General features: G+C 42.4%; 2 protein-coding genes across 2 annotated transcripts; one reads left to right on the top strand and one right to left on the bottom strand.

Annotated features, from left to right (window-relative positions):
* On the top strand, positions 319–7,157 carry LOC8061498 (elongin-C). Its single transcript, XM_002436747.2, has 3 exons — positions 319–650; positions 737–842; positions 6,677–7,157. The coding sequence occupies exons 1-3, from the start codon at positions 491–493 to the stop codon at positions 6,756–6,758; spliced, it is 348 nt and encodes a 115-aa protein (XP_002436792.1). The 5' UTR covers positions 319–490; the 3' UTR covers positions 6,759–7,157.
* Positions 7,773–13,509, bottom strand: LOC8061499 (pyrophosphate--fructose 6-phosphate 1-phosphotransferase subunit beta). The gene is made up of 16 exons (XM_002438102.2): positions 13,173–13,509; positions 12,910–13,065; positions 12,391–12,512; positions 12,023–12,076; positions 11,793–11,899; positions 11,550–11,655; positions 11,284–11,347; positions 10,960–11,048; positions 9,974–10,105; positions 9,727–9,897; positions 9,499–9,614; positions 9,132–9,243; positions 8,693–8,777; positions 8,436–8,480; positions 8,258–8,326; positions 7,773–8,164 (listed from the first exon to the last, which is right to left on the bottom strand). The coding sequence occupies exons 1-16, from the start codon at positions 13,363–13,365 to the stop codon at positions 8,088–8,090; spliced, it is 1,698 nt and encodes a 565-aa protein (XP_002438147.1). The 5' UTR covers positions 13,366–13,509; the 3' UTR covers positions 7,773–8,087.

Consider the following 20,169-nt stretch of genomic DNA (forward strand, 5'->3'; position numbering starts at 1 on the left):
TTACTCTCATCTTCAATAAACTACATTGTGTATGTATTCATACTTATTTATCGGTTTGAGTATGTTTATATACTAATATTAAGATACTCTAGATCTTACCACGCGAAAATTTTTCAAAAAAAATTATATTTTAAATATATTACTAAAATGCCACTACTATATTATATGCAATAAGTATAACCATATACTCTATGTATGTATGCATACTTAATATACATATCACTCTAGATGGTCTAGTATGATCATATACTTTGTCTATATACATTTCGTCCGGTCATATACACCTTAAATCTAGAGATATGGAGATGAGAGTAATTACACGCGCGTGTAAAAGAAACTCTCTCTCTGCATCGGATTTCCTTGGTCGGAGGATCGATAACCCCGCTTCTTGTGAGACCAAATCAATAGAGCAACCCACACCAATCTCGATCTCAATCCCAATCCAATCACCAACCTCGATCCCAATTCAATCGAAGTCGCAGGTCGCAGGATGCCTCCGCCGCGTGAGCACCACCAGCCCCAGGAGGAGGAGGACGACGACGACACGGCAGGCGTCGTCAAGCTCATCAGCGCGGAGGGCTTCGAATTCGTCGTCGACAAGAAGGCCGCCATGGTCTCCAACACCCTCCGCAACATGCTCACATCGCCAGGTAGGTTTAGGTACCTTTCATCACCTCTTCCGTTCCATCAGCGCGCCCGGCCGTCCTCGCATCCATCCCTCTCGTCATCCTCGCAGGCGGCTTCTCCGAGACGCGCCAGGGCGAGGTCCGCTTCCCGGAGATCCCCACCCACATCCTCGAGAAGATCTGCCAGTATTTCTACTGGTCGCTCCATTACTCCAGGTTCCTCCTATGCTTGCTTTCCACTTTTCGACAATCGTCATCCCTTTCCCCCCTTTCAGGCTTAACCCGCTTGTTACTTTTAGGTAGCCATTCACTGTTTGCTTAACCAGCGAAATCTGCCCATTTGATTGATGCTATTTACAATCTGTACTACGTTATTACATATTATTCTGTGTTTTTCCGTTCTCCCTCTGGCCCCATCATTCATTTATGAGTTCTTCGTTAGTTTTGTAACCTGTAATAAATTCTTATACTAGTTTCTAAATATCCAAAGCAAAGGACTCTCTGATGGATTTTATTTTTGCCCCCCTTATTCCTGTTCTCCACAGTTAGTGTGTAGGGTAAAACAAACTGTTTGCATCTAATAATCTAGTGAGAACCAGCAACTTCCATCATTCTATATTTCTATGGCTCTTTGTTGTAGTTCACGTATTCTCCTTGGCAATTATATCCACAAGAAATTGACACACGGCCCATCAGAACAATGACAAGACTGTCACACCCGGATGTAAAAGAACATTCGGGTGCCAAATCACATGTGCGCCAGGATCTCAAATTCACACACATGGACCGACATCATCAATGGTACAAAACACAGTGTTCAAACGAATTACATAAATGAGAGTAAAAGTACCATTATTACAAGCCAAAATGTTTATCAAAGTGCGGAGGGGAAACATAAACTAAACTGTTCCATAAATAAAGGGAAAACTAAACGCCGACGTAGCAGGACCACCTTGCCACAGGAAGGTCGACGGTAGAACCACACGAGCCTAACAACCAGGAGACTGTCCTCAGGGAAATCGCAATTGTACTCCTGATCGTCCGAGCAACCTTTAATGATTATGGCAAGGGTGAGCTCATGTCGAACTCAGCAAGCACAGACGGAAAGTAATGACATGCAAGGCTTAAAACAAGGTAAAGCTGACTTGGTTTGACTGCGGTAGCATTTTAGTTGGTCATTTTTAATTATGACTATTATTAGAACAACCTACTACTAATTATGAGTAGCATAAACCCAACCCTTAATTAGTGTAAGTAGTAATTAGCATCTTTTAAATGACTATCCTAATTATTATAGTGGTCCAGGGATTAACCCCAATTATAAACACAGGATAGCAATCCTGCCAACACGGAATAGTCATCCCGCCAAAACACGAGGTAGCAACCTCGCCAAGTTCCATCTCCAAGTATCCAGTGAATCCAATTTGCTCATCAAGTGAGGGTCTGGGCCGCTCGTGACCGTGAGCACGGCTGATATATCAGTTTTACACTCTGCAGAGGTGTGCACGTTCACTCCAAGTCGTGATTCCCATTTGCCCGGGGTCGCGACTCCCCAAAACACTTCCAAGGTGAGCAGGCGGGGTCTCACTACGAGACCTTTCACAGGGTCCAACTAATAGGATGCCACTCGCAAGTTTTTGCCGGGGCGCTCGGCAGTCGATACCCATAGCCATGGCGTACCGATCAACCGACAACTTAATATTCATTACCCAAGTTACTTCCTCACGCCTACCCGGAAAGTAACACCCTACTAGTGGAGGTCCTGCTAATTAGTCAAGCCAGAGCCATATAGCTTGGAGCTGCACTGTAAGTCCCAGGGGGCCGCTCCCTGACTAAGTCCTTACGGAGAGCAGAGACGGGTACGCCCGGCAAACCGGACCACCAACGGTACCCGCTCCCCCTGTCACCACCATCATCACGATGCTCGTAAGCATCCAACATCGCCATCACCGCAGTGACCAAAGATTCAGCACAATTTAAGCATCAAGTTGAGTAGAGACTAATACTTGTTTAGGCATGTGTATAAGATGAGTAGAGCAGCTAAGCAAACCTAGTATAGCCTAGTCTACCCAAGTACATAACCCCAGGTGAGCAAGGAATAATAAGTAAAGCTAGTCATGTCCTTAGGGTTTGCATTCATTGGACACATGCATAAAAAGTAAATGACATTAATGAGTAGGTTCAAAATGATCAAACGGTGTCTGCACTTGCCTTGATCGAAGTCGGGTTGCTCGAACTCAGCGGGATCCTGAACCTCTTCCTTCACGAACGTCTCGTTGGCTATACGCGACAATCATCAATCATAGGAACAATACATGCAAGCAAACAAACTTAATCAGAAACAGTACACCAAAGCATGCGAAAACAAAAAGCAACTGCACTACTGTAATCTACTCGACGAAACGAAACCATAGCGACCAGAATCACCTAAATCGGAGTTACGACGCAAAAGTTATGGCTAAAACAAGTTGAATGGCATTTCTGTAGATAAACTGAACTATTTTTCGTAATAAAACTAATTAAAAAACTGAATTAATAAGGAATTTGGATTAAATCTGCAAAATCTGACGGCTGCAGGGGCTATTAAGCAAAACCAGGGGCACATTTCTAATTACTTTTGAACTCAGCCGGGCCGCGGGTTAATTTTAAAGAAAGGCAGGGGCCTTTTCGCAAAACGGCAGGGGCGCGCGGGGGCCGTGGCCATCCTGGCCACGTGGCGGCCGGCGGTTGGCCCGGTCCATGGCGGCGCTGTGGACCGGGGGAAGGGGGGGCGGTCCACCGGTCCATGGTGGACCGGGGGAGGCGCGCAGGGCGGCATGGACCCGGTCCACTGGACCGGCCGTGCGGGGGCGCTGGGCCGCGGTCCACGGTGGACCGCGCGCCAGAGCAGGGGCGGTGCGGGCGCAGGGACGGCCGGCGGGCCGTGGTGGCGCCATTGGCGCCGCCCGGAGCTCCCGGCGGCGGCGCTACAAGGCTCGGTTGGCCGAGCAGGGGGCATGGGCGGACGCGGCTTGGCGCGACGAACGCGATGGCGTGCATACCTTCGCGAGTTGACGACGGTGAAGAGAAGCTTGTCGGCGGCGTTGCGAGCTTCGGCAAGGACGGCGGCGGCGCGGATTTCGAAGCTAGGGTTTAGGGGCGCGTGCGGGCGGCCGAGGGGTGCCTTAAATAGGCTAGGGTGGTCCCGGGGTTCTCGATCCACGCGCGGCACGGAAGCCGAGAAGGAGGCGGCGCGGCGGTTGCTCACCCCGTCCGAATCGGACGGAGGTTGAAGACGCCCCCCCCCTGACGGGTGGGACCCACTCGCGGGCCCCACTGTCAGCGGCTGCGGGGCGGGAGCTGCTGCTGCGCGGCTTGGGCCGCGGGATGGGCCGCGCGGCCTGCTGGCTGGCGCGAGGGGAAAGGAGAGAGGGGGGGAAAAGCCGGCCCAGGGCGTTTGCCTCGCCTCTTTTTTTTTTCTTTTTTTTTTAAAAACAGTTTTCTCCTATTTAATTATTTCTCCAACAAAAACTTCAAGCACCAGCACTCAAATCAAATAAATGCAGCGGCATGAATGCATACGAGCAAAGTTTCTACCTTAAATTTAATTTTATTTAATTTTGTAAATTATTTAATATTTCCCAAAAATTCAAATTGAGCCAAAATTAAATCAAATTTGAACTGAATTTGAAATTCAAAAATTTGGAGTGTTATAAAGACCTTACCATGTTTTGTAGCATGCATCACCGTTCTGTCTTTTATGTCATTGCTCAGTGGTTCAAAACCCACCAAGCGCGAGAATTTAGAATTTTACCTTCTAAGCAACAACTATTAATCTGCTTTTAGAATGTTATTCCATCTTGCTACCTAACAGTTCACAGGGTGTTCTTCCTCCAAAAAAAAAGTTCACAGAGTGCTTAGTTTTTAAGTCCAATCTACAGTGACTAGTGTGCTCTATACATAGTATGCAGAGCTGATTGCATTTTGTCGTGCCTTTCTTTACTCTTCTTCTACGCTGGTGGTTTTCTGTTCATGCAAATTTCTCCTAGTTTACTGGCTCTACCAATTATTGAACATAAGCCTAATTAGATTGTTGTTTGATTTTGGCAAAAGGTAAGGTTTCAGCTGTGTGTACTGTTACAAGTTGTAAGCCATTGTAGTTACTTTACCCATTTGACTTATCCATCCCTTTGCTTAGTAAAGAATTTCATGTGATGGCAAAACTGCATGCCACGAGAATGGGATCTTTGGTGTTTACTGCCTTATGGGCCTCTTCACTCAAGAATCAGAAGGGTGATGCTAGTTAAAAATATCATCAAATTTAAGGGCACGTGTGCTTCCTTTAGCTCTTTATCTGACCCTTAATTTTTTTTCTATTTAAGAGTTATACGGTCCAGATGAGGTTAATTTTGGTGTGAGGCAGTCAGACAAGGACAATAGGGCCATGGGGACTAAATTACATGTGATGATTAACAAAAATTGAAGTGCATGTTGAGATAACTTGAACAAAATATGTATGTTACTACATAGGGTTCACTATCATGTTCTGCAAAACAGCTGAACTTCATGTTTTCTATGCTGTCAAACAGCTCTGCTAACTAATGAATCATGTGGGGATCCTATCTCTCTTTCTCTCCCCTCACCATAGAAAAGCAATAGGGTTCTTGTAGGTGGAAGATATTCAACGGCTAAGAATGAACTTAACTGGTGGGTGATTGAAGTGAAATTCTTATTCTGGTTTTGGTGTTTGTATTGTTGTTTGTTTCCCACTTAGCAGAGTTTATGTTTCCTTGTATATTGATCATTGGTTTTTACAACAAACTTCTATGGGACTAGTAGTCATTACCATTTTTGCTTAATATTCATCAAACATGGACATCTTGATGGTTTTGCCATGCTTTATTCTCTGGTCATGCAAATTTGCCCTAGTTTACTGGCTCTACCATTGTCATGGGATATGTTCATAAATGTTAAACTTGAGCCCAATTGGATGGCTTAATGCTGGCAAGGTAAGATTTTAGCAGTGCGTAAACCTCCTAATTATTTACGGGTTTCTCTTGTCCATCCCTTTCCTTAGTAAAGAGTCATGACTTAATACCCATTTATTAGTGATTGAATTAAAGTCTGGCTGTCTTGGTAATGATTAGTTGATCCGATGATGACTGCATATCGCTGAGAATGTAGTTTTGTTGTTTCCTGCCTGGTGGGCCTGTTTAGTCTAGAATTGCCATGGTAGTGTCAATCAAGAGTTTCGTCAAATATAATAATAGTGTCCATGCTTCATTTATAGCTCTTAGTTCAACACTTAGGATGTCCTATTGAAGAGTTGTATGGTCCAGAATTTTGATATGAGGGAGTCAGACAAGGAGAAAAAGACTGTGGAGACTAAATCACATGGGGCTATTGCGTTCTTACCCTTATTTAGAAGTCTAATTGTGATTTTACCCTTGCTCTGTGAAAACGAGCTTCAGTTTACCCTTACTCCGTGAACAGTAGGATAACGGTGTTAAATGGGCTCGGTAAAGACAAGTTTGCCCTTGCAAAAATGCCCCTACTTTTTTTAGTACATTGTGATTTTACCCCTACTTAGTGCAACAGTGTTTTGTTGATTACCAAACCTAAAGAGCTGTAGAGCATGTCGAATAACTTGAACTCCCTATGTATGTTGGTTCCTAGGATTCTTGTTGGTGGAAAATATGAGGTGGCTCCCAACCCACTTAATTGGTGTGTGGCTAAAGTAAAGTAAATTCATTGCTCTGATTTTGGTGTCCACATTGTTATTTGTTTGCTAGTTAGCCAAACTGAACTTTTTTTTTTTTTTGCAAGAAGCCAAACTGAACTTTGTATTCGATTGTATATTGTGCATTGCCTTTATACAACAAACTTTCTATGGGACTAATAGACCCCCGTGGCCCCGTGCCTTGACTGTTCCTTTACTATGGAAATATCAAAGCAGATGTTGCTACAATGTTGCAATGAGAGATGGATGATAATATGCTTAGCAGCCTCTCCTAGATTCCCTTGGGGTTGTTGGTTTGCTGACTGAATCTCAATTTTGTTTGGTTTTGCAGTGGGAAGGAGACAGCTGAGTTTCAGATTGAACCGGAGATCACCCTGGAGTTGATGATGGCCGCAAACTACCTGGACACTTGATGGGGAACCTGAGGGATCTAATCCTAGTATGTTATGAAATATGAAAGAACAAAGTAATGTATCCAGCATCCACTGGATGAAATGGTTGTTTTTTTGCTGGGTCTGATCTGATCCGAGCCAGAGTAGTTTCGCGCAATGTAACATAACAATGTAAGCATGACAGGGGGGAAGCAGAAGCCAAGGAAGACATGTGCAATTTAAAGTGCGTGCTACTATCAACTCTTTTAGTTTTAGAATATACATACTCTGTTACTGCTAGTAGTTTGTTGCCTCCTGTGAAGCTGACTGCTGCTGCTGTTTGATGTATTGTATTACCTACTGGCGCATTTGCTGGGTGACTGATGGTGATAGGGATATGGATATGGATATATATGCCACCATATAGGTACATACCAGTTACTGTGTGCTTCCTTCTTCCTATACTGTGTGACAGGCACTCTGGATTTTGAACGGCTCCAGTGCAACCCCGAACGGAGCCACTTCGGTATGTTGTTGAATGCTGATCGTATCGTTAACAAATGCTGATCCTGATAAATCACTCCAGCACCAGCGGTAAGTTCACGTGACTGGGCATAGAAGACAGCATACAAAGCGCCTGTTTGGTATTATTTCTAAACAGTTATTTTTCTTCTCTCGTAAAGATAAATTAGGATAAAACTGAAAAAATAGTTTATTGTAGCTCTCTCGTCTATGCAAAAAGTAGTTGATGAAGCTATTTTACTAAACACTTTTTCTAAAACAGCTCAGCTTCATCTAGAAAATTACTCATGAAGCTATTTTTCTAAAAAAAAAATAGCTTTATTAGGCTCTATTTGGCACAGCTTAGCTTCACTAATGAAGTTTTTTTTTAGAAAATTACTCATTAAGTACAAACTAATTTTCAGGGTTCGTTCATGCAACACTCCGTACGGAGTAATCCAGTTAGATTAGATAATTTGCTACGATGGCCTAATGAATAATTAGAGTTCTGCAATGGCTGCAGGCTGCAACTCTGAATTCAGGAACAACAATGTATAATAATCTGCTCCCGGAAGTCCGGAAGCAAACAAACCGAAATCGTGGCTCAACTTCATTAGTTCATTCACGAGATTGCAACCAGGGGAACAGGGTTACAAGAGAAGTCAGTTGGTGTGTAGATCACACAAAAAACTTAAACCAGTTCTTATTTGCTACCACATCCAGTCCGCTAAGCAGAAAACTCCCATCGAAGCACTTATTAAACAATTCACAATATGGAGACTGCAGGCTGCTCCAGGAGACCCCCGTGTACCCAGTCTCCACTCCCAAAACTGTAAGAACAAAAATAAGTAAAAAAAAAAAGCCGCATCTCTATAACTCAGCACCGAGTTCCAGCATCAAAGTGTGGTTCGAGTCATCACTTCCAGGGCCACTGAACTGGATGGGGCCTGTGTCATGAGAACGATATGTGAGTAAAACTGTATGGGGCCCACTAAAGACTAAACTGGATCATCATTGCTAACAATTTCATTTCCACATACCAGGGCTGATGTATCTGTTCTTGATGGCCCACTCATCCCGCATTGATGCATATTTCTTGAAAGGTGCAGCTGGAAATTGACGTCACATGATATCAGATTTGGAAAAAGGACATAAATAAACCATAAAAAACGTCATAATCATCAGTAAATCAAGCAAACATTCGAGAGTTCTTCATACCATCAAGTTCCACCATAGCCTTCTTGATCACTGGCTTGAACTTGCCTGATTGCAGAGAACAATATCAAAAGTTACACTTGAAGTGACAAATGATGCAGCACAAATTATAGCCAAAATATAAAATGACAATCAACCCAAAAGGGAACAAGACTGGCATGTCAAACAATGGTTGCTACTTGAATAAACATAAAGAAGAATGTTACAAGAACATAGTAGAGTAGCCATCAGTTGGAAACAAAGTGAAGCAAGAAAATTACCGTGCCTCCTCTCAACATCCATCAGTGATGTCAATGCTGTTCCACCAACAGTCCATTCTTGTACTGGAGCCGCAAGGTTGCCAACCTGAGCCAAGAAAAAAAAGACAGCGATCAAATCATGCAAGTACATAAGATCAGCCACAATCACATTATAAAAAGATCTCCCAGATACTCCTAATACTGTAGGTGTCTGTTTGCAAACTTCTCATGTGCCTACATGCCATGACTTTGTAGCTGTTACAACTTTACAGCGCAAGGTGAAACCAAATGTAAAAATTTGCTAGGCAACTTTGAATATTGGGATGGTGATGTTTACATAATTTGAACACTGGTGCCTATCTTTTCTGTGCTACAGAGCTCCTCACAGATTTTACAAGGTACAGTGCAAGTATGCCTCATTTGAGTATGTCACATAAGATGATAAGATGAGAAGTTGTACCGATGAAATAAGTCCTGTCTTCCCACTTTGGAGAAGGGCACCAGCACCATAGCCTAATGCATAGCAATAGTTAGAATCAAAATTAGTAGGAAGGCCACATCTTCCTTCATACCTGCAAATAACAAAGAAGTGCATGAGAGAGAGAGTTGGAGGGAATAGGTTCGGAAATGCAATATTAATAAAAAAATCCACTGCAGGGAGATGAGGTTCCCTGGCTTTGTATTAAAAGGGTGGAGTACCCAAATAGCTGGCCAGGAAACTCCCTGAAACCAATTCTCAGGGGTGGCCTCCTCGGTGGGAGACTACGAACCACGTTATTGCTTAGTTCACAAAATGCAAAAAAAAAAAAAAAAAAAGGCAGGCTTACCCAAAGAAATGAGCTTGTCCTCTGAAATGTGCAGAGTATCTCCCCTCAGCTTTTCTCTTCTCCAGTTCAGTTTCCACCATGCTAATAAGCATTTTCTCAGTTTCAATTTTTGCAACCTGGAATAACAAGACAAGTGAGCATGTCTAGCTTACTGATATCCTTTCAGCAGAAAGAATCCTATCAGAAGAGACCAAGAAAGTTAAGAAGGTCAATATTCCCAGTCTTTACCTGAACATTGCCATGGGGATCCCTTTCAAGCATAAGTTGCTCCTGAATAGTTTTGGGCAGAAACTCAAACAGCTCCTTTGATTCAGGCTGAAGCTTGCTTTTCCAGGCCCCTGCCTCATCAACAACATCATGTGCCAAAATTTCATTCAATTCTGCGATGAGTTTTTGAACCTGCAAAAGAAAAGAAGTGATGTCAGTAATATAGTCTATGGCAACACAAAGTCACAGACCATAAAAAGAGTCAAACCTCTGGGATGAAATCAATTAGGCCTTCTGGTATAAGGATAACACCGTAGTTGTAACCGAGATCTGCACGCTTGCAGATGATATCAGTGATGTAGTTTGTGACATTCTTAAGGGTTTGCTTCTTTTCAGCAACCTACAATGGCGAAGAAGACGTTATTTTTTAAATAATGATGCACAGAATTATGAACAAACAATAAAGCCATAATGTCAGAAAATGTAACCTATCAGATACAGACAAAAATCTAGTCTGCTAAATTGTTCTTAAGATTCCACAATTTGAGAAGATGTACAAAAAAACTGCATTAAGACAAAGTAAATTTGAACTGGATGGAGTATCAGATGGTGTACATGTGCACAAACTCAATCTCGTCCATGTGATCCAATCTGAATGGCCCAGTTAAGAGGTGATAATCCCCTCCTCAATCACCTTTGATTTTAGTTGGACCAAATCTAATTGGACCAGCCATAGAGGGTTGGGAGGATACTCACCTCTCACCTGGGGCATTCAGATTGGAAACAATGGATGAGATCGAGTTTGTGCACATGTGCACGGTGCACCAATATGTTCTTGTGCGCCCAATACTCCCTCTTTGAACTAAGACCCACAGAACTAACTACTTTAACATGTATCACAAAAGGGCAACTATTTTGACACTTGGAACCACAGAACTACAACTGATTTAACATGTATCACCAAACTACAACTATCCTAACACTGGGCAGTTATGAGAAAGTTGGTAGGTGCCAAATGCCAAAACCATTGCGGTTTAATGATATATGTTAAGATAGTTGTGGTTCTGGGGTATTAGTTCAAATTAGTTGTAGTTCTGTAAATTTACTCTAAACATAAAATATGGATACTTGTGCATAGAAAGTTACACTCTCCTTTTGTGTCATTGTATGTATCTAATCTGGCTAGATAAAGGCGGGAACATTCAATCATGCTAATTCCATGTAGAAAGAATTTTGCATGTAAGAAATACCAACCTCTTCCCCAATGAGTGCAGCATTGGGGTGAGTTTGCAAAGCGCATTCCAATGTAATGTGAGAAGCAGCACGACCCATAAGCCTCACAACTGCAAGAGCAAGTACTTGTTAAAAACTTTATTGCAAAAAAATATCAAAAATGTTAAAATGTGCCATCTGTAGTTCCGTTCTATACTTCCAACATTCAAGGATTACATGTTAGCACTGCTCTATAATGTCAAAAACAAAAATGCTCCATGGCAAGATACTACTACGTCAATATAGCAACTTACTAGTCTTTAATTATTAAATGACAACCTATTTTGTTGCTACTGAAAAACTTACAGTGATAGTATTTTCCTGTTGATCTCGCATCAGTCATAACATTGCCAATCATTTCAGAGTATATCTGAAAAAGAAGATTAGTCTTTGTCATGATATTTTCATGGTGGGTTTTCAAATGCATCTGTGTAGGATGTCTTAATTTCTCAAATTGAAAGAATGCTTGGGCAGGTGTGCCATCACCATTGTAGCTAATTAAAAATCTAGACTAAGATTTGCATGCATGATACTGTGAGACGAGCACAACACAAGGATCAAGAATTCAGTACCTTGCAAGCAGTATCAAACCCAAAGCTTGTTGGAACCTCCTTACATTTCAGGTCTCCATCAATAGTCTTTGGGCAACCAATAACACGGGTTTTCAAATTCCTTGACCTATGGAGCAAAGTTCATAATTTGAAATCATAATCTTGATTTACTTGTGGATAAGCAGAAAAAGAAACAATTGACGCAATGTATATTCACAAGTCAGCCTTATATTGAAACACCAAAACAGAGTGTTAGCGGCCAACCTAAAGTATTCACCAAGGAGGCAGGCATTGGTGTTTGAATCATCACCACCAATGACAACAAGACCATCCAAATCAAGCTTGTTGGCTGTGTCTTCAGCTTGCTTGAACTGCACAAGCAACATAGGTATTTGAGAAAAAAAAAATGATCGAGATTAGGCAATCCAGTAGCAAATTTTTTCCATAAGCATTTGCACATGAACATGGTCATTGGCCAGAGCCCAGAGACATACCTGCTCCGGTGTTTCAATCTTGTCCCTTCCACTGCAGATCATATCAAATCCGCCCTATCAAAAAGAAACAAAATTTAAATGCATGATCAAAAGGAAATAGTATATAAAGGATAATTCAATAAATGATAGTTCATTAATACAAAGGTTAATTTGCTTAACTAATCACGCTTTGTTAGTAAAGTACTAAAGTAACAATTTTGCGAAAACATTAACAGTGGTCAACACATAAGAAAGACAACTGCAACACGAAAGACCTACTCCAAAATCTTACCTAATACTAACAGGCAAACAAACATGATTTAAACAAAAGTAAACATCATTAAAATGTTCAGTCAGCAATACACTTAATAAAGTATATGTTGCTGTACCTGGTTTCTGTAGGGATACACAAAGTCTGCAGTGAGCTCCACATACTTGCACTTCATAACCCCAGCTGGGCCTCCCTTGAATCCATACATGGTGCTGCCTTTTGCACGCTCCTGCAGGTAATCTGATCCAACCCACACCAGAAAAGTCAAACACAAGAATTGCTTCAGGAAATTCAAAACACAGTCAAACTCTTTCATTGTCTACTCAATTGCATGCAAATCCAAAAGAAGATTCACTCGCTCAAAAAAAAAACAACTGAATCAGTCAATTTAGCCTCATCATACTACCAAAATCCACAGAGATCTACAGCTGCGCGAGTTCACTGGGACCTCATTTAAAGACACTATACATTACTGAAAAAGAAACAAGGAGTACTCTTTAGATCTCCACCTGACTGCACTACCCTTCCTTGAATCTACCATCAACCTCAGATCGCCTCCATTAGCACCCAAGGCCTTGGCATATCTTTTTTTTGTGATTGATTGAAAAGCTCGGGAAGCCAACGCATATGTACTCACCAAAGATGCCGCAGATGACATTGTGGCCGCCCGGCGCCTGTCCACCGGAGAGCACGACACCGACCTTGAGCGGCCTGGTCGCGGCGGGCTCGGCCGCCGGCACCAGCGACGCCGAGGGCTGGCCGAAGAGGTTGGGGAAGAGCTTGGCGATCTCATCTGCGACAGATCGATCGAATCTGATGAGCTCGATGGCAAAGCGCACGCAAGGCCCGAGATCCGAAGATACGGGCAGCGTGGGACGGTCGGTCGGACCGGTCACTCACCGGGGTTGCCCGCGGCGGAGCTGGCGGGGCCGTCGACGACGGAGAAGTTGGAGCGGAGGACGGAGGGGAGCGGCAGCGCGTGCAGGAGCCGGTTCGTCTGCACCTCGCTGTACACGGAGGCCAGCCGGCCGGGCGCCGGCCCGCCGTTCGCCGCCACCGCGCCGCCGTTGGACGTCACCGCCGCCGCCGCCATGCGTCCGTCCGGTTTCGGGAGAGCGGAGCGGAGTGTGTTTCGCTGATCTGGGTGTTGTGTTTGGTTTGGTTCGGGGGGGAATATGCCGTGGGCGAAGCGAAAGGGCCCGTCGCCGTCGTGCGGGTTTTTTATGGGGGGCGCGATGGCGATCTGGTGATCTGGTCGGGTGGGGGTTGGCGAGCCCCTGGGTTCGTGGCGTGTCCGCGGTTTGGTCCGAGCGGCGCCGCGGCAGGGGACGTTTTGGTGGTTTTACCGTGGGGTACCTGATATAAGTGGCGTATTTGGGTGTCAAGGGTCTGTACTGGGTGCCGGATGGGGTCTTGTGTGCCGGTGGTTGATTACGAAGTTTTCCTGGGTGGATCTGCAGTTCTGCACAGATGAGGATCCACGGTGTTTGTCTGGCCTGTCTCTTGGAACCTGGGTTGGCCGTGGTATTTTACGGCTGCAGGTCGACGTCGCTGCCGTTCGGTTCGCCTGCTCGTTGTTTTCCGGCGGATCGACGTGCCATCCTGTGTGGTGTGTGCTACCGAGCTCGCGATAGAGCACCTCTTTTAGCCTAGAAGACGTAAGCCATCACAAACATTTGGGCCTTGTTTAGTTCCCAAAAAATTTTGCAAAATTTTTTCAGATTCCCCGTCACATCAAATCTCTAGACGCATGCATGGAGTATTAAATATAGATGAAAATAAAAACTAATTGTACAGTTTGGTCGAAATTGACGAGACGAATCTTTTGACCCTAGTTAGTCCATGATTGGATAATTTTTGTCAAATACAAACGAAAGTGCTACAGTGTCGATTTTGCAAATTTTTTTGAACTAAACAAGGCCTTGATAGAGGCTGAGGATATCGTTTTGGCAGCGACAAATGTTCAGTAGAATCATTAGAATTGATGTCACGCAGACACGCACTACAATAAAAAAAGGCAAAATTTATTGTTGGACATGCCAAGTGATGGCTCTTTGCTATTCATACACCTATTTTCGAGTAATTTCTAACTCTAGTTCTTGACAAATTGGTTGGTGGATACCGTAACTAACAAAATATTTTTATAAAATAAATATAAAATCATATAAGTGTCCCAAAATTTATCCTAAAATCTTTTAGACTCTACATGATGAGAACCACATAGTAAAATATTGTTTTGCATTAAAAATGACTATTTTACCTCTCCTCATAAATAAACAAAGTTAACCATTGTTAATTTGTTTATGTATTTGTAGGACGCTAAAAATCTTGAAAAAATCATAAATTGTGTACATCACCAAATCACAACTATGCTAAAAATATCAACTCAAAATAATAAAATTTGTTTCATGTTCTTTTTAAAATTTATTTGGAATATACACCCATAGGATGCCAAGACGTGGAAAGGCTAGCAAACCAAGGTATGCGTTCATTGTTGTGCATTGTCTGCTAAACCCTAGGTTTAGGGGCTGATGTTTTTTGGTTCGACTATTAGAGGACATTGTTTCAATTGTAGTTATGATCCGATGACCGGAAGTCCTTACGACTTAAACCTTCTCCCTAGCGGTGTTCTAAGACCCATATATTTTTGTGGTGATCATTCTAAGGTGGAAATTTCTGAAAGATAAAAAAAACCTATAAGTAGAGGTATTGTATGTGTTCCAATTTTATATGGGAGCCTACACCACAATAGCGCCGCAATAACTTTATTGTGAGATTTTTTTATTGTGCATTAAGTTTTTTGTGTCATATGAAGTATGATTTATTTGTTTTGTAACAACTATCTTTGTTATCGACCCCTCCATCGTTGTGTGATTTTGAGCAGTGGAATGACATTAAGAACAAGGAATTGGACAAGCAGCTTCTACAAGGTCTGAAGCAGTGGGATGGTGTAAAGAGATTGGAGAAGAGACACAAAGAGGAGGCTCTAAAGGAGCACAAGAAAGAGGAGGAAAGGAGGCATGTTGCTGCATATAGGGAGGAGAGGGAGAAAACGGTTGAGCATGTGCATCGAGCGAAGGCAGTGATGGAGGAGAATCTCGATACCCAGAGGAAGGAAAAGTCGTCTCGTTGCACTCAGTAGTTTACATGACCTGCTTATTCCATGGTTTATTCATGAACAACGTTGTTTAGTGTTAGACTTTGCAATGTGTTATCATGTAATGCACTTTAACTATGGGTGTACCTAGGGCATGTTATGTGTTATTTAGTTTGTTGTCATGCATGTATTTCAAATGTTATTGGACATATCATATGTGTATATGGTTTCATTATTAGTAGTCATTATATTTAGTTCAATATTGCAGAGGCAGTGAAATGAGTTGAAGTAGTGCAAATAAAATATAACGAACTAGCGGACTACATAATTCACACCACACAACATATATATATATATATATATATATATATATATATATATACACATATATATATATACATATATACATATATATATATATAATGGCATGAATAACACAAGCATACTTTGCATGTCAACAAACTCAACATATCCATATCAATCTCTTTCTATAGTGTCTTCATGATATATGCTGACTAGGTTGTCCATTTAGTTGAAGAACATAACGAATCACATTTTCTTTACTCCAATATAAATGAAACATACCAAGTACATGCTCTCTAATACGTAATAACTAAGTACTAAGTACTACTAACTACTAAGTACTACTAACTATTAAGTATTAATAACTAATAACTAATAGTATACTAAGTACTACTAACTATGTGAAGTTACTATCTAACTATGTAAGTAACTATATAACTACTTAAATAAATAAGTAAGTAATTAGCTATGTAAATTTACCCTCAAACTACGTATCTATCTAAATATCTTTCAACATATCTAAACCACTAATACACTAATAACTAATTAAACTAAATAAGTCACCATAACTAACTAAATAGATAGCTAAGTAAGAGCATTTCCAACCATAATTTTTTTAGCAAAATAAGGAAAAACCCTCTTCAAAAGTTTCACATCCCAATTCTCCATCTTTTCTAACTTGGCATATCTCCCTGACTAGCGTGCAAATATGCGTGCGGGTATCGTGCTTGGCATCGGTCTTTCTCATGCTTAGCGGCTCTCTTCGTTTCGTTAGCGGGTTTTTGGGTTTTCGAAAACGAAATTTGCCAAACTGTTGGAGATAAGATCTTTTTTCCTCTTCATATTATTTGAGAGTTGGCGAACAATAAGATTTGGGAAACAAATTTTACCAAACAGTTGGAGATGCTTAGTTGTCATACCAAATCTCTAGATCACAAACTAATTAAGCTATATATGTGGTCATATTTTGTCATACAACTAAAAAGACTAGAAGATGGACATTTTCTTCGTGCAACAATCGCTTTCGTCTGTCTGCCCCCGCCGTGCATCCGCGTGTCCGCATCGTCCGTACTAGGAAATAGTCGGGCGACCGTCATCCTCTCCACGATCCCCTCCCCCTTTCCTAACGTGTCCGCACGGGTGTCGTCGATCCACGCCCAATCCCCTCCACGAGAGCGCCCCAATCCCTCCGTCCACAAGAGAGTTGTCTGCCGTGAGAGCGCTGTCCACCGCGAGAGCGCCGTCCTCGTCAATGCCGTTCGCGCAAGCTCTGTGCACGACAGCGTCGTCCGCGGGAGTTCCGTCCTCAAGCGCCGTCCGCGTGACCTCCAGGACAACTTTCGTCTGTTTGCCCTCTCACGAAATCCTTCCCCGCGTGAGTTCCTATGCCGCCAAGTGGGACCGACATGGTGTCCCACGCGCCTGCTCCCCTCCCGCTCCGTTTGTCCTCCAACAATCACGCCCAACTTCATGCCCCACCAATCCCGCCCAGATCCCTCGCCCTTCCATGCCCTGCACCCCGCTCCTTGCTCCCTGTCCACCACCACAATCAGTAGGTGTGCTAAACCCTTCTCTTGCCCTTGCCGCAGCGCTGCCCATGGCCCCATCCATCGACACGCGTTGTGATCCCCCTTCCTGATCCACGTTGCCACAGTGTCTTCCTCTCCATCTACGTCTCCTTAGCACCGGCGGCCTACCTCAACAACGATGGCAATGAACCAGTGGACCTATAAGAGATGGACGTGGTGGTGACCTCACCCCAGAGGCCTCGACCTAGCGCCTGGTGGTGGCGACCTCACCCTCGAGACATAACGCCTAGTAGTGTCTCCCTTGTAGGTGCATCTCTCCTATTCTACCATTGGTGTGTGCCCCTGTGATCTAATCCACTCAAATAGGAACGTGTGGAGCATAGAAGAAGGACCAGCGGCCAGCAACCTATCTACAAGATCATCATCATCAATGACCGTCACCGGTGTTGCCTTCCCCAAGGTGTGCCTTTGCTTCATCTGAGCAATCCCTGCCCTGAAGATTGTTTTAGATAAGCCACCTATGCTTGCTCGATCTATGATTTGTTTGAGATAAATCAATTTGGCAGTCATGATTTCATATGGTTTGTTGGCCTGCAACTTTTGAGACAAAGAAGGTGATATGAATATTGTTTTTGACCAACATCTGCGCATTTTTCGGTCTTCCTTCAGCTTAGCATGGAATTTATATTTGCTGCAGAACATGAACAACTGTGTATCATGTGTTTGATGGAATGCCTAGATAGGTTCAGTGCTTCTAAATTTCATGCATACTTCATTATTAATAATATACCAATATTGTGCCTTTGGTATTATGCTATAGGAGTAAAAAATTGAATTTCTATTTTGTATTGTTCACGTTATGTGAGCTGATATTGACATTAATTGGCTTAGATTTCAACACTCTGATTCGGTTAACAAATTATTTTATTTCTTGTTCCGTAAAAGTATTGGCTATTAAGTGTAATTCATATTCGAGAGAACGTCAATGTATTGAAATGGAAATTCATGTATAAAAATCATATGGATTGTTCTATTGTCGTGATTCTATATATTTTGATATGGCCTTATCATTTGTGCTCATCAGTGATTGCCTTTTCAAGAACCACAATCAACATGGAGGTGTACCATGGTATTTGCCTAATCATCTTCCAACTGTAGCTCATCATCTAAATTTAATCAGTGGACGTTGCCTCATTTGGACAAATATATGATAAAGCAACTAAAGAGGATGATGACTTGGATTTGGTGGCTGGATTGGGAATTTGTGATTAATGTGAAAAACCATAAACTTTTATTGTTCATGGCCTTAACTGATCTTGTCGTTAGTGCACAAGTGTTGGTATAAATTAATTGCACTCCTTTAAATAAGATTTAAGTAAGATTATCCACAAGCGCACAAATATCGTACCAATGTCACATCTTACATGGGGGTTTCAAATATCGTATCCACAGGGAAGGTATATATGTAGAACTTATAACTATAACTTATACTATTGGTGTGAACGATAAACCATAACTAGAATCCTACTCATAACAAGGATAAGTCACCTGATAAAAGGTATAAGATAAATAATCATCAGTCATCATAAATAGATAAATATCACAGCTTTTCTAGTCATAGTAATAGCTAGCCATTAGATAAACTCAGAAAGAAATACTAAGGTAATTCTAGAACTACGTCAATGAATAACTCTAATTAGTGCAATTACATCTACAAATCATTGTTAAGTCAACCCTATATCATAATCACATGTAAAGATGCATCAACTAATGAGGATATTAAGACGCAACCGTCACCTCCTTCGTGACCACGCCCAAGGTGTCCTACGTATGGGGGTGGACTACAGAGGAACCAACACAGCTGTCACCTGTGCGGACTACCACACGACCCGACACATTAGGGTGCCCTCACAGATAAACAGATATCTAGACACCACGTCTACATATTGTCTACCATCTACCCACCAATTGATTGGGTAAACGCTATACGAGCAATTACATGAATTCAATAAGATCAAACCAACTATCCTAGACATATAATCAAAGTAGACAATTACTATTGCAATTAAGAATATATAAGAGATTAAGAATAATATTGCCTGAATCATAATATTGAATACAATAAGAGAAAGGTACTAGAACTATACCGAACTCTGCGCTCCAGACAGACGCTAGGGGCTCCAGATCCTGTTGAAGAACTAGAACTCTTCTACTTCTAATCTAACTAGGCTAAAACTATAAACTAGAGAGGCTCTGATGAACTAGAGAAGACTCTTGATAAATAAATCTCCAAATGACTTGATGCCTTCAAGAAGCGGGTCTGCCCCTTTATTTATAGCTCGGTGGGATCGACGTGTGCCGTAGGATCAAATCGACTTAACCAAGGGCCAAGATGACTCTTTGGAGGCGGTGGAGGAAGCTTCCATAAGGGAGGCCGAAACCGTAATAGGGGGCGCTGGCTGGCGCCATGGTGGGGCCAGCCGGCCCCACCTGACGGCCTCTGGCCCCCGGTTTCTTCCGGTGTCTTTCAGAGTCTTCCCACGTCCCGTTCGTGATCTTTTTCGTGGCGGATAAGTTTCGTGATAAATATGCACTCGAATCTCTCTTTTCAGCTTTTCTAGAAATAGACCCTGGAAAATACAGAATATGCAAAACTCATGGAAATTGTTAGTTTAAACCCTAGACTAGTGTGTTTTCATGTTCCCCTTCGAGTTTAAAGTTCTAATAAAAATTGATGTTATCGACCGTCAACAACAAGCAATTAGATTTTCTTGCTGCCTGCAATTTGCACTGTAGTTAAAGCATTCCCTTGATATAACCACGTTTATGTTGCTTGTTGTAGTTTCAGAGTTATTGTAATTAGGGCATATATAATATATGAAGTGGGCTGCACAAACACCATGTGCTTGACATATTCATTCTCCAATCTCTCAAGCATGCTCTATGATCTTGGGATTGGAACCTTGGG

Source organism: Sorghum bicolor, chromosome 10 (assembly GCF_000003195.3).
Source record: "Sorghum bicolor cultivar BTx623 chromosome 10, Sorghum_bicolor_NCBIv3, whole genome shotgun sequence".
Taxonomy (NCBI): Eukaryota; Viridiplantae; Streptophyta; class Magnoliopsida; order Poales; family Poaceae; genus Sorghum; species Sorghum bicolor.

Coding starts and splice junctions, on each gene's coding strand:
- LOC8061498 (XM_002436747.2), top strand. CDS start 491: ATGCCTCCGCCGCGTGAGCACCACCAGCCCCAGGAGGAGGAGGACGAC. Junction 651..736: donor CAACATGCTCACATCGCCAG/GTAGGTTTAGGT, acceptor TCATCCTCGCAG/GCGGCTTCTCCGAGACGCGC. Junction 843..6,676: donor TGGTCGCTCCATTACTCCAG/GTTCCTCCTATG, acceptor TTGGTTTTGCAG/TGGGAAGGAGACAGCTGAGT.
- LOC8061499 (XM_002438102.2), bottom strand. CDS start 13,365: ATGGCGGCGGCGGCGGTGACGTCCAACGGCGGCGCGGTGGCGGCGAAC. Junction 9,898..9,973: donor TAATTGATTTCATCCCAGAG/GTTTGACTCTTT, acceptor TTTCTTTTGCAG/GTTCAAAAACTCATCGCAGA. Junction 8,165..8,257: donor GAACAGATACATCAGCCCTG/GTATGTGGAAAT, acceptor CTCATGACACAG/GCCCCATCCAGTTCAGTGGC.